At 44.8% G+C, this 15,080-nt stretch overlaps 1 protein-coding gene across 1 annotated transcript in view; it reads left to right on the forward strand.

Moving 5' to 3' along the window:
• The window catches only part of smyd3 (SET and MYND domain containing 3), a 195,879-nt gene that overhangs the window by 131,322 nt on the left and 49,477 nt on the right, over positions 1 to 15,080 (forward strand). The window contains exon 6 of the mRNA XM_064332178.1: positions 12,261 to 12,328. Within this exon, the coding sequence (XP_064188248.1) occupies positions 12,261 to 12,328 (68 nt within the window). The remainder of the gene's footprint in view (positions 1 to 12,260; positions 12,329 to 15,080) is intronic.

Below are 15,080 nucleotides of genomic sequence, written 5' to 3' on the forward strand. Positions count from 1 at the left end.
CACTCACGAGTCTCACACCCGCACTGCCTCCCCCCAATCCTCCAGCCACCCACCCCCCCCCCCAACGCAATCTCGCCTGCGACAGGGTCATTTTCACCATCACCGCCAGCTTTTCAGTCTTGCGCTCTCTCTCTCTCTCTCTCTCTCTCTCTCTCTCTCCTCGCTCTACTCTCTCAATAGGGCTTCAGTGGCATTGCAAACAAATCATGCTTTAAAGCAGCTCTCTCCCCTGCTTTCTCATGCACTGTCACACACACATACTGTATATATATAGTATACACACTGCCATACGCATGATAATACACACACCTACTCTCTATCTCACACACTCTTTCTGTCTCTCTCTCTCTCTATTGCTCTTACAGATGAGGCCTCATTGGAAAATCAAATCATGCCCACAAAGTATGCCCCTGTTTCGCTCCTCTTGTCTCATTCTCTTTCTTTCTTCCTCTCTTCCCCCTTTCCCTGCGTCTCTCTTCTTCTCTCTCTCTCGGCGCTTCTCCCTCCCCAGAGCTGTCCTAGTGCAGCCAGCTGTGGGCCAAACGAGAGAAACCGTTGGCTTCACCTGGCTCCTTGGTTTCGTCCTCGCAGGTCAGACCGCATCTGTTTTAGCTGTGCTTCCGTTCCGAAGCTCCCTGATTGCTCGCGGTCAGCGCTCCTTTCCGCCACGATTCTGACCTTTCGCCAGTCACAGCCAATCAGCGCTGACCCCAGCGGCGTGCCGCGGTGTCTCGCTGACGTGAATCAGGGACACGCGCACGTGTAAAATATGGCTTCATTGATGCTTTTTGAGGGAGGGGGTTCTTGCAGGGATTTGTGGGATAGCCTTCTATAGATTATCGCTTGAGGCGCTCCCTGTCAGTTGGATTGGGGTCCATGCGGCTGATTGATCCGGGTCCTTCTGTGTCTTTGCGCTTTACGGTGGGTTCGTTCTGCCCAAAGCAACAGGAGCCTAACCAGGTCACTGTGGCTCGGGGAAGAAGAGAGAGGGACAAACAGCATATCCTGTAGTAGATATTGGTATTTATAGATATCGGTTGTGACGTACATATAGTCTTGTAATCGCGTGCTTGTAATCTTGCTTCAGGCATTTGCCTTCTGTTTCTCGTGCTGAACTTGCTGCTATTTTTGACCGGGGCCTCCTGTGAACGAGCTGCGTTTATCCCAAAGGAACGTGGGTGAATAACAGTTCGGGCAAAAATAAAAGCCTTTGATTAGGGTGGCTGGGAAACGGGGTAGAGCGGTCCGGCTCTGTGCGCGCTGGAGCCTCTGGCCTTTAGCGCCTTCCCGGTGGGTACCTCCCGCCACGGAACACACCAGAAACTCATTACCGCACGCTCGTTTCTCAGCGCCGCTCAGCTGGGCCTCTGTGGCTTCGTTATAGAGCCGAGGCGCGGGCCGTCGAGGCGGCGTGTGGTTGTAACGGTCAAGGAGCCGAGCATGTAGCTGAAGAGGTTCAAATCCCAGCTAGGGCTCTGTTAGACCTCAGAGCGAGGCTTCGGTGTAATACCTGGCCGTATCAGTGGTTAGCGTGTAAAAACACAGCCAGGGAAAGTGTTATGAAAGATTGAATATAGAAAAGAGGTGTTCAGTCTGTATTGGAATGCTCAGGGGTTGCTGTGTGTTTTGTAAGGCAGTAGACCTGAGAGCAATGGAAGAAATGTGCTCAAAACATGCTAGCAAAGGAGCAAGTGGCTTGTGGCTCTGCTATTTGTTCTCAGAAGTGTCCACAGTGATGGCTTGTAGACCAGTCTGCTAAATAGAGATAATTTGCAGAGTTTTCAAATACAGGTCACGCACCACTTTTTCTGTTCGCTTTGCACTAGGAGTGCATACAAACATGAATAGCCTTTTCAGAGATGCACATACATACATATTGAGATGGTGACACAATGTTTATAGTTTTATCTCTGCGCTCCACCACACTGGATTTGAAATGAAACAATGAATATAAAATTAAGGTGTCGGACTGTCAGCTTTGATGTTAGCTCTCCTGTCTGCTCTGCCCCCACCCCCCACCCCTCACCCCCTACCCCCTCCCAAGTGGTGGAATGAGATTCCCACTGCAGCGAGAGCAGCAGAAGCCCTGCCCATCTTCTGATGCGGACTGAAGACTCACCTCTTCAGATTGCACCCTCCCGCCCCTGACCTGACCCCCCCCCCCGTTAAATATCCTGTCTTTTTCTCTTCCTTTCCCTGGATTTCCTTTTTGGATAATGTTATAGGCATGGCTCTGTGAAGTTATCATGCTTTCTTTTGTTACAAACACAAATTGGTGTTTGCTAGGCTCACATTACTCATATAGATTATACGTGGCCCTTTGTGCCTTTTTGATGATACCACATTTTAGTATTCCACAGAGTAACGCGAATGTTCTGCACTACTGTACACCGCTCTGGATAATGATCGTAATATAATATAATGTAATGTTATATTGCACCTGTGTTGTAAGAGGAGTGTTTTTCTATGTATGATGGCTCAGATACAGTCACACCCCTCTGAAGGAGGAGCACTCAGACATCACTGCTGGAGAGAAGCAGAGCTAGCCTTCCAATAGGCCCACCACCATAGACAGTGTGCGTTCCAGTCAGTCGGGTCCATTATAATCGTATCAGTGTCTTAGAGTCGTAAGAAAACCCTTGGTTGCCCAAATGCACGTTTCCGTCGCGAGGCTCCCCCGAATCAGGGGAAGACGGTGCAGGGCTGTCAAAAGGGCGGGTGGCGATCGGCGCGCCTCGTCGAGGCTGCTCTTCTTCGCCACGAGCGGCGTCGCTATCGTCGGCGCCGTTGGCGCGAGATCCCGCCGCGCTGCAGATGGCGGGCGGCGGTAGGACGTACCGCGGGAGGCCGCGTCGAGCGAAGCCGGCCCCTTCTGTTTCACCGCGAGTGATCTGCGTCGTCTGCTTCCCAACCCCCCCATTTTAAGACTCCTCGGTGCTGCTTCACCGACCTCTAATAAATTAGCTTATTAGCTCCTGTAAATGTTTTGCATATGTGTAGAGAGTACTGAGGTAATCCTAGCTCCGGTATAATTACATTTTTGGGAAATGTTGTTTATTTAAATTTTATTAGGTGCAGGCAGGGATAATAGATGTAATTAATTGATTGATTAATGAAGGAACCGCTTGTAGTTTCTGGTGGGTTATTTATCGCTGCCTATAGAGAATTGTGTGACCAGACTTCACCTCTGCTCGATGACCTTGTGGCATTTTGGTGGTTGTGCCCCGGTCTGATATTTCAGTTCGACAGAGGAGCTGACCAATCAGTGCAGGTGGAATTTGAGAGCCGCCTCATTTGGGAGGGTACCTGTCTAACATCACAAATGACACTGAAGCAGATCCTCGCTGATAGCATTCATTGCACAAATAACCAGAGGCAGCAAAAATATAGCAGTGCTTCTCTCGTTGATCATTCTAGAACTCCATTCCTGATTTCTAGAATTCTTTGTGAGATCTGCACCAAACAGCTTCCATAGGTAGGGAGGGGTTGAGGGTAAAAAATCTCCTCGTGGCTGGAGCTACATGCCAGGAGCTGGGCTCAGGAGTCGACCAGCAGAACGCAGCTCAACTCAGGCATCGCACCGATAAGTCTCCCCGGCAGGATTACCGTAAATGGAATAAACCAAGCAAGAGGTCCTCAGTCATAACAGTGGGCAGAGTTCCTCCTCGTAGGCTCAAATTAATTTCGCTGGCTGCTTGCCCGTCCAGGGAAAACAAGCAAGCCCAGAGCCTGGCCCCTCCCCCCCCGAGTTAATTTTCATATTCCATAAATTAGCATTTAATTGGCCGTTTCCTCTCAGGCCGGCCGGGTCTCTCGTAGCGAACGCGCGACTCTTGGCCCTGTTGATCTCGTTAAAGGAGGAGGATTGCGGGCGGCTCTCCTGTTCCCGGCCTGTGGGGCTACGCCTCCGTTCGGGCCGCAGATGTCCATGCCGCGTTCGAGTGGTTTTGCCGCACGCCCCGGGGGCTCCCCCCGCACCCCCTCCCCCCACCCCCCACCCCCGCCGCATCCGAACGGGAAGCTGACGCCGCGGAGCGTTCGGCGCAACCGCGCGGGCCAACATTTGGCGTCCCGCTGCTTGTTTTTTTAATTGGGTGCAATCACCGAATTAATGACGTCGCCTTCCCACTAGCCGTTCGGTCGCGGCCGTTTCTGCTAACGAAGCGCAAATTCGCCGGTGGTTAACGGCAGACATTTTACAAGCTGGACCTCATACAAGCAGGTCCTTGTGAAAGTGTGCCCTGAAAACCCATTTGATGCTCACAGGGATGTAGTAATACGATTTCCCAGAGACAAGGAAGTGGGTTTGAGGGGGTGCGGCTTCAGAAGACATTAGAAAGTCTTTTCAATATCTCGGGTTTGTATAAAATAAATGAAATGAAACGGGACCTATCCAAAAAAAAAAAAAGTCACCTGACCACTTGGATTAACTTCTGTCCACCTGCCCTCAGAGCATCTGAAGGCAGGACAAGCCCTGTCCCTTCAATCAAGAAACACTTCCACTTTCTCATCCTGGCAGAGCTCTGGGAATAATAACCAAATCCAGAGACTCCCCTGCATCCCCGGAGGTAACGTAAATAGACACCCGCCTCCCGCCCCGTCCCTTGCTTGGCAGGCAACACGGGGAGACAGAAATTGATTAAAGACATGCACTCGGAGCCCAGGAAATGTCCGCTCGGCCAAAAAACAAAAAACAATCACCCTTTCGTGAGAGCTTCCATTCCACATTGGGACAGACAGCCAGACCGCACGTGCGGAAGGGGGAGAAAAAGCAATCTATTGTAATGCACTTCCTTTTTTTTTTGGAGTGGTGTGGTGTACAGTGCATCTATCAAAAAGCCTGGGGGATTTTTTTTTTTTTTCTCCCTCTTCTTCTTTTCTTTCCTCTGCTGATGCTTTTTTTTTACCTGTTCTGATCCCCTCAGAAGGAAGGCACTGGAGGGAGGATGAGAAAGTAAAATACAGAGAGAGAGAAGGTGTGGGAGAGAGTAAGAGGGAGAAGCCTTTGTGCCTATGGGGATAGGTTATTTCTCTTTCCATTGTGCCTTGTGATAGACAAGGCCGCGTACTAATCAATAGCAGCTCAGAGGCTGGGTGGCTGTAGCGGTATTGTCTTGCGGCCCCCCGGCACCGCGGCGCATCGACAGGCTTTGATGGAGCTTTGGCACCGGCCGAAGAACAATGGCGGCCATGACGGAAGATGAAAGGGGAAGGATTCCGGTCTCTCACCCGTGGGCGTGGCTTGGAGCCAGGTATACCTGTTGCATTCCTCAGGGTAGACAATACTGCATAACAATCATATCACACGTACTACCCTTGGAGAGCTGTAAATTCTACTGGGTTTAGTTGTTTCTCACCGCATAATTGATCAATTTAAGGACTTAATTACACGGCTAACCTCATTTGGTTCTGTTGGTTGCTGAGTTGTGATGAAAATAAAAAACTGCAGGCCCTGAGTACATAAGAACAGATGCTGTTAAGAACAGGCCATTCAGCCCATAGAGGCTCGACATTTACCTACAAACTAGCATATCCAGCACTGCTTCAAGCCTTGGCTGACCCAAAGGAAGATTATTACTACATGACCTTGCAGCACATTCCACACATTGAAGGCTCTCATTTGCACAAGAATACTTCTAGAATTTACCTTTCGCTGACTTCCACTAATGCTGCCTCGTTTTTTTTTTTGGTTTTTTTTTGACGGAACTCAGCCTGAGAAATATTTTGTAGTTCATTTTGTTAATGCCTTTTATAGATTTGAAAACCTCAATCAAATCCCTCCTTTGTCTTCTTATGCTAAGCCTGGTGAGATTAAGTATGTTCTTTTTTGTAACTTTCAATGCCAGGAGCCAAATTAGTTGCCCTTCTTCCTTATTTTAAGAGCTTTGATGTCTATAGTGCAGTTTGCAGACGTGCGCACTATATTCTTAAGCATGCTCTAACAAAAGCGTTGTGTACCATCGATATAACCTCCTTTTGATTTACACTCAGATTTTTATTGCCTATTTATCCCAGCATCCAATTGGCTTTGCTTTTTTCTTTTTTCCCTGCTACAGCACAATGCCAATAACCTAATAGACATTGATCAACAAGAACTCCCAAGCCTTTTTTGTCCCCGGAGTTGGGGACCCCTGCTTTAAATTATGCGGTTATATGCTATGCGCTTATGTGCCATAATTATGCCAGTGAATAAATATTTATTACTCGGAGAGCCTGCCAGACATGCATTGTCACAGCACGGCAGGGCATGTAGAGCAGGCCTCTGGCACCTGTGAGCATAGAGATTGTGCCATGTCCTCACTAGGTTTGCTTGCACAGTCTTCCAAGGATTTTGTATCCAATTATTTTGGTGGGGAGGCTGTAGCTGGGCTTGAGTTTTCTGTTGAATTCCAGGTTGTTGTTTTGTAAGCTAGCAGGATTTTCTTTTTTTTTGTTTGTTGCAGAAAAAAGAGAGCATTGCGAATGCATTGGCTACAGTGGGGGACCGCTGTGAGGATTGGCTGGCTCGTTCTGTCAGATGTTTGTGGTGCATTCTGTACAGAGCAGTTCCTGTTTGTAACTGGACGTCCACTTCAAATGTTATCCATCTGGATAGAACCATCTGTCGTCTCTTTATTTTGCTCCTAGCCAGTTCATTTTCTCTCTTTCTTTTTTTCTTTTGTCATATTCTGGAATGTTTATGTGAAATTTGCCCTAAAAACATTGTCAAGGCATTTACAGCTGTAGTGTGAAGGATAAAGAAATTAAGAAATTGTCACTGAAAACCAATAAAGTCAGTACATGTACACATGTAATTGGTTTGCGCTTCATTTGAGTGAAGACCAGATATTCAGCTTGAACACAGTAAGAGGCAGACTGTATTTTGTTGCAATGGGGACTTTCCTGATAAATTTCTTATGCAAATGAGCTTAAATGCCATCACTGCAACTGAGTGTGTATGAGACGTGGTGCGTGTGTGTGTGTGTGTTATTTTAATACCCAGAAAAGGGGATTGTTTCTTGTAAAGCTGCGGGCTGATATTTTCTTTTGGAAAATAAAGATTACATTTTGTACGGTCTTTATTCCTAACAGACGGCTCATTCCCCAAGCTGTCACTGGAACAAAAAGAAAGTGAAAATCATCTTAAGCTTAAGTTCTTTTCTCGGAGGAAACAGGCTTTGTTATTTGTGAAGACGTTGAAGCGAAGGGTATAGTGTACTGCTGCTGATTGACTGCTGCTCTTTGAACCAGCCCTTAATCACTAATTATATCCTAATTATTCAGCTGTAATGTTTATTTCGAGTACTGCAGATTTTACAAAGATTTTATTTGAAAAGAAATAAAGAAACTTTAACAAAAGTGAAAACTGAATGCTTTAGTCGGGGGGGGGGGTGGCTAAAGGTTTTTAGTTTTGTTCTGTTTTCTGTCTTAGTTTTGATTTTTTGATTTTCATGTGGTGATGCAACAAAAAGGACTTAAATGGGCTGTTCACCCACAATTTGTGGGCCACAAATGAAATGAGTGTGTTTAGACTTACCCAGGGTAGTAGAGGGACATCTAAATAGGTCTATCTTCGAGTGGCCTCAAAGCACCAAAAATCTACATATAAAAGATTTAACAGAAACATCTGTCTCCAAATGTAATCCAGCGGTTACTCGCAAACATCCACAAAGCTTAATTTTGTTATTTTTTTAATATTGAGAATTACTTCTTCTACCAAAGTACACCAACTGTGTATATCCCATAGACTGGTATATCGGTGCAAAGTGTCATGCGGACGGAGTAGTATGAAACTAGAGTGGTGGTAATGTAACGTTGGCAGAATGTAACCGTTTGTTGTAGTTTCAATATAGCAACTTGTTAGAAACTTAGTTTATTAAAGCACGTAACTGCTTCGAAATTCATGGTTGAGACATTAATGGATGTAATTTATGTCATATAATGAAACTTGAAACTCACTTAGGCTTGTGTTAACTACAGACATTATTTTCTGCATTAATCAACATCAAGCATTGGAAATCTATAGAGGGAACCCATGCGTCAAAAATGCTAACTCACTTCTGGGTTTTAGCACTACAAACTGCAACATTCTATGGCGTGGTTTGATTCAAACTTTGTTTGGATATACACCGTTAGTGTACTTTGTTAGATGAGGCAGTTTTCAATGAAACTGCACAAATTAAATTCTGAATTTTTTTAATAAAAAATTTTTTTTGGTGCTTTGAGGGCACACAAAGATGGACCCATGAGGCCCATTTTATCAGAGTGAGCGGCAGCAAATATCTACAAAACTTGTCACATTTATCGAAACTGTCTGGATAGACAGGTATTACTCCAGGTAAGTGGAAACATACCTTAATTTCATTCTTGGGTCAAATGCCCCTTTAATTTAGATGATACTGTGAAAGAAGTACCACAGCAGCAGTTTGATCTATTGAGTACTACAGTTGCTGGTCTGGTAGCACTAGATTATGCAGCTTGGTATCAAAGGGGTAATGATATGTTTGTCAAATATGCTTGTAAAACATTGCAGTTTAATTGCAGTTACCTGAAGGTCTTCTTCTCGTTACACTGAGGTTGTGGCCTCAGAGCTGTGCAAGCAAATTCAGGTTCAACCAAAGGTCTTTATTTTCATCATCTTTACACACTATGGGGTTACCACCTTGTTGTTTGTACAAGGTGGAATGGTGACATTCATCACAAGATGAACTGCCTACATCAACAGCTCATTAAATACATTAATCATAAAATAGTTGTAAATAAACTGAAAAAAACTCTTGTTTAACTTGTGTGAAAGTTAAGGACGGTTGTTGGTTTGAATCATAGCTCTATGCCTTCTCCCTTATTGCACGAAGAGTAGAGTAGGGATGAGGTTATATAGGAGGGAGGTAGACTGAGACAGCAGACAGAAAAGCCTCTTTATTAGCACTGGGAGGGGGAGATGTATCCGTCATAACATTTTTCATCATTGAATGCAGCATATGATCAAACCCCTCTCCTGACATTCAACCTGGCCGCCCCAACTAACAAAATATCCATCAATCTGAACTTATTTCCCTTCCTACATTTTGTATACATTCATTTTTCAGAATCGTTTCGTAACCAACTGATTCTGCTCGCGATTGAAACCAGCGTTGCTGGAGGCGCAAAGCGCGTCATTCCGTCCCCGTTTCTGGAAACGGCTGGAGAAATTTGGAGCTGCGGGCGCCGGGCGGTTTGCTTTCGTCGTTTTGAGCAGATGGCTTTTTTGCGCGTAGGAACGACTGGCGTGCACGAGAGCGCTTCGCCTCCCTCTGACGGGTTCTGCTCCGCACGCGTGCCGTTTCTGGGTGCGTTTCAGAACAGGCGTTTTTTGTAGAGGCGGGTACAAATGCTCTAAGCTAAGCTGAGCCTCTCAGCCGTCTGTTATATGGGGACGTTTACTGGGTTTTCATCCGTAATAACATTTCTCCAGAATTCTGTGCTTTTATTGTGAATCTCCTCCACGGCTGTTTCCCACACAGCCTACGGTATGGATTTACTTTCCAAAAGCTCCCTATCCCTCTGAGCCCCAAATTCAAGTAACAGTCGCTTTAATTTCTCATGGACTTGGACGCAAGCTCGTCCCCAAACCCAGGACGTACATTCTCATTCATAGTCTTTCTCATTCTCATTCAGTCGTCACTCCCTGTGTATGTGGTTTGAGCAGGCCCAGGTCTTACTAGAAGCATGTAGCGCAGAGGAGAATTCACCAGCAGGCAGCCTTCACACAGCATGCTTCCCTGCTTCTAGTAAACCTGGAATCCCTCAAATTGTGCTTGGGAGTACGATGTACAGATCTGATACTGAAATGGCCTTGCGTAGTCCACATTTAAAATATCTGCAACTTTCCGAATTCAGGAAGTAAAGAAGAAAACTAAATTTACAAATTCACAAAAGCTTTGTTTCAGAGCTTTGTGTTTGTCAAGTTTTGCATTTTGTGAAGGGCAAGCTAATGAGCCCAGGTCTCACCATTACTGTAAGTTAATGTTGTTTCCACAAAAACACGAATGTGATCGAGATGCGTCTTTGTGTTCACTCATATTCGTATGCATTAAACCGTGAACTGCAGTTTTGGTGTAGGTTGTTCTTGTTCTATAGCTTCTTAGGAATATTAAGTTTAATGGATTTTATATCTTGTAAAGGTCATATCAGATTCGAAACTCTCACAAATGCGTATACCCACATCTCTAAAACCCACCGTGATTCATGTGTTGTTTAATTGATATTAATGATCAAGTCACTCTGTGATAGCTTAGCTTAATCCTTTAGAGGAAATATATGATGTTTTTCCTCCTGACATTTTATAAATCACCTTATCATAAAAATGGGCCTGTTCTCCATTACTTGACTGAACTGACCCAGGCACTCACTCATTCAGTCTGTTTAATAATGTTTAATAGGCTAATATGGCGACACAGTGTGAACACCATCCCTGAATGAAAACATTGTCTTATCCTCACACAAGGCCATTTTCTGTGTGACACCTCAACACCTTTAATGTTTACACTTTGGAGCAAATTAAGATCTGGGTAAGTGCCTTCTTTATCTTCCAGTCGCGTATTGACTGTCGCAGTTAGAATTTTTATGCTCCGTTTAAAAACATAAACGCCGGCGGTTAGCGTTAATTAAACTGGCGGGTGAACAGCCGCCTGAGCTTTTTTGTAACCGGATAACCGGCGTTTAGGATCTGAGGATCTGGTCTCTCGGTCTTCCTTGATGTCAGGTTCAGGGTGATGTCGCCTGGAGGGCTGTGGTTAGGGGGAAGGAGGGGGTTTCTCTGCAAGAGGGTTTAGTTTTACGGATGGGGAACGGCAGGTAACGTGGCTCCGTCACCCAGACGCGCCGTCCCCCCTGTCTCCGGCTCAGACCTCAGCGGGCCATCGCGGCAGATACCCGATAGCTTAATATTAGCTCTAATATAACCGATTTGGCAGCCCTAGCCACGCTGTTCGCGAAAAGATGTAAGGCGAACCCTTTCGCGCGCTCCACATGAAAGACGGGTGAGGCTGGCGCGGCTTCAAGAAGCCGTCTCCATGACTGCACGGGCGTGGACATTAGCCATTAATTTCACGGTCGGGCTCCAGAAATGGCGATTTAATTGAGGCGGGAGCGATATCGGCATCATTTGATGAGCGTGGCCGCCCCTCTGTGCGTTTCCTTTCTCCTCTCGTGTTCGTACGCGCTGCCCTGTAGGAGTTGCTTTTATTACTTGTTTACCCTCTCGGCTGTGCTCGAGGGAAGAAGCGGCCTGAATCTGAGGCTGGAGTCGGCAGAGAGTATTTTAGCCTCGTCTTCAGGGAGGCTCGATGCTCTCGGGGCATGTGTGTCACAGAGATTATGGTTAAATATGTTTCGTGACTGGAGCGCATCGAAGGCGTTTTTATTGCGCTCGCCTAGAGCATAGTTGAGTCCACAATCAGCAGTAAGCATAAGATTCAATGCATCTTGTCAGCATGCTTTTTATGGCCAAGAAAACCATACTGTTTTACTAATTGAATGGAAAGAAAAACAAAGTGAAAGTTAATCTCATAGAAAAATGTGTTATGAGTTGTGACCCCGCCCCCCCCCCAAACCAGAATCAACCAGTGCACCTCTCTTTTCCTTCAGCAAAACCCCAGTGCCCCCAGCCCTCCCTAATTTGATGGTGGCCATTTGAAAACATACGCACTCTGGCCTCCCATTCCTCCTGAAACCCAATAGTGCTACAGTGGTCAAAGACCACTGTCAGGGCAAAATGCTGAAAATGCTGTAATGTGTATCACTGAAGCCCAGCCCCAGAGTAAATGAGGAGGCTTGCTCTTCACAGGGGCCTTCAACCCGGCCCCTTAGGCCACCAGAGGCTGTGCTGGGTTGTGTTTTTTGCTTTAAAATAAGTGATTAGCTTTGCAAAAAATTACTTTGATAAATCAAATGCTGAGTAACAGCAGAAACCAGCTGACCCGGTTCTCCAGGATAAGGGATGGCCACCCCTGCCCTGTACACTCAACTGCACTGAGTTATTTTTGTTTTCTTTTTAGTTTTGGAAGCCTTAGACATATAGTATGACCCAGTGGTAATCAAGTCTGCATTAACTGTGGTATGTTGTAAAAAAATAAATAAATATCATTTCTGTGTCTTCACTGCGTCCTATAAATCCGTTCGCACTGCTCCCATTGGGTGGGGTCTCAGTCACTGTGATGTGTGTTTCCTGTCAGCCCTTCCCTCTCTGGTGTGAAAGTCTTCTGTGGGGTGTAAAAACTTGCCTTCTGTTTCTTAATCAGGTGACCTGCAACTGCTTCAGCATCAGTGACGGAGAGCTGCAGGAAGTGGGAGTCGGTCTCTACCCCAGGTAAGTCGATCTTTGGGAGGGGCCTCTGTGGTGGGGGGGGAGGGGCCCAGCAAGTGTGCTCCACAGATGTCCCAGTGCTCCTTGAAAAACATTAAGTCCTCTAAAATAACACCATTCTGACTTGAAGTACTTGATTTTTGTTTTGGCAATCAACTTGAAAAGCTTCTAGTGCATGCTTATTATGTCCTCAGAATCAGATCGTGGACTAGAATCTACATTCTACTCAAAACTGGGATCAAAATGCATGACAATCAGAACATTACAAAGAAATTGGCTTGGACAACTTTTGGTGTTTACAACTGCAGTGGCAGGGTTCCCTGCATTTGTAGGATCACCTTTTTGCATTGTGTCAAAAACATTGCTGGTTGTTATTTAAAGGACAGTTAAGGACATATATTGGACTTGACAAGGTAAAGGGGGGAACTTTATGTAGCTCTCAGAACTTTACAGAATGCATAAAAAACATTGTCCGATGTGATTTTGGTCAAAAATAAGATGAGGATCATTTGGAATCTTGAAGTACTCATCGATCATTCACCTGTCATTCCCTTAAGTGTCACAGTGTGCAAATATGAAAAAAAAACACGTCTGGTCAAGTCTGGTCAGTTTTCTGCCATTCAGCCACGTTCTCTTCATTGGTAGAAAAAGCTGTAGCTATGCAAATGACATGCAAATGATGTGGTGACGTAAATTACTTAATGGGGTAATTACCTCCTGATACAAATGTAACTGGCAAAAACTGTTGCTTCACTATTTGAAAAGTTTTGATGCTAAATGCGCTTTTATAAGATAAGGCTGGTGTCAGGTTTTTAATTATTGTCAACATATCCTGTGGAAAGACCAATGATGCTTCTGTCCGACTCACAATAGGCTGCTGTATGACATTTTCCTACCCCGTTTAGCTTACTGCTAAACCAGGAAGCCATTCTTTCAAACTGTGCACTAAAATGAAATACAGCTCAGGAAGGCATATTTTCATTTTCAGAACACACAGCCTATTATCATGAAAAACATGACCCGTGTAGTTCTTTCCAAATTTAATTCAAAGTGGAGAAAATAGTTCATTTCGGGACTATTTGCAATATGTTGGTCCTGAAACTGAACTACTTTCCTCTTATCAAAAAAGCAATCACAGTCACTTCATGAAGTTGTTTCAACAGTAGGTCTCTTTGACTTGGTTTAATAGTTTTTGGACAACAGTGGAGTTCTGTGACTACCTGGATACTGGCTAAATTTGGCGTAAGCTAGATGGACAATACTTGTTGGCAGCATAAATTTGTTGTGAGTTTGGGTCTTTTCATAGTATATGAGGATCATAAGAAAAATATAAAATAACGCCGGCCTTATCCTTTAATAACATGGATCATGGAAAGAAAGTTTGGTTCACAGTGACGCAAAAATGGATTTGTCATCAAAATAAAAATACATTTTATAAGCTATGCAAATTCAGCTGAACCTCAATTATCAGCCTCTGCAGGTGACCCTGTCAGTAGGGAATGATATTGCAGCACAGATTAAGTTTAAACCAGCATCTGTGGGAACGGTGAGATCACAGCTGAGTCACAGGGCTTGTGACTGCGAATCACTGCAAAACACATCCAGAAACACCAGAAAAAAACACCAAGAATATGTGTAATGACAGTCATCAAGGTGGAAGCTCAAACCTGTGTGGAACAGTGAGACTTGCTTGCTTTCTCACCATTTTTTATACCCAGTCTAAAATTACCACTCTATCATGCTAACACCACACCCATGTGATGGACCAGAATTTTTTAATTTTTTTATCAGAGATTCAATTCTCTGTTGAAATTCCGTTTTAGTTGTCTCAGTTGTTGTTTTCTCCAGAGATGTAATGCACACCCAGGGGAAACAGATCTTTGTCACTGTCAAAACCCAAAAAATAAAAGCCCCATTTTTATATGCAAGCAATTAGATGCAATCGCTATTAGAGACGTATTATCATGAAATTACTGCCTGCTTAGACTCGCTGCTTGCTTAGAAATGAAGGGGGTTTCCTCTCTAAATGTCCTTGGGATTAGTTATTGTTTTATTTTCAACATGGAGGGTGTTCTGAGGCAAACCTTGAATAATTGTTGTGGTGTGTGTATGTCGTCTGCCATCGGGAATCTGTTGTTTAAGCTCAGCTTGTAAACCGTATGGATCTTCTTGAGATGCACTCAAGGAGCAAAACACTAAGCTGAGTCTCATGTTAGTTCACTTGATCCGTCTTTTACCCCAGTAAAGCTGCAAGAGGCTTTGGAGTGTGAGAGGTTTTACAGTCATTCTTTTCCTGGGAAATAAGTAAAGAGATTTTGGGAGTACAACAACAAGACCTTTTGCCTCAACTAAGCAGTTATGAGGAATACTAAGAGCCCTTCTCAGTCATAGGCCTATATTACTTATTTGCGTAGGCTGGGCCCTGTAGCATTAGTATTGTGGTTTGAGCCTGGTTTAATCCACCAGCCAACTATAGGATAGGTTTAGGTCTGCCAGGGTTCCTTTAGTTTCCGTTGTATTCAGTCCTCCCAGGGACATGCCAGATACCCATAGGATACAAGTGGTCAGTGGTTGGTACACCTCTTCAGCGATCTGTGCCAAATCTCCTGTAGCATGTGTTCTGCTCTAAACTTTTAAACATTTTTTTGTTATTTTTGCTGTAAAGTTGTGCATAGGCAGAGCTGGCTGCTGGCATAAACATTTTATGCAGCTATTCTGTGTCCACAGCCGTCCCTGGGCCATAGAATTCAAGTTT

Source organism: Anguilla rostrata, chromosome 1, assembly GCF_018555375.3.
Source record: "Anguilla rostrata isolate EN2019 chromosome 1, ASM1855537v3, whole genome shotgun sequence".
NCBI lineage: Eukaryota > Metazoa > Chordata > Actinopteri > Anguilliformes > Anguillidae > Anguilla > Anguilla rostrata.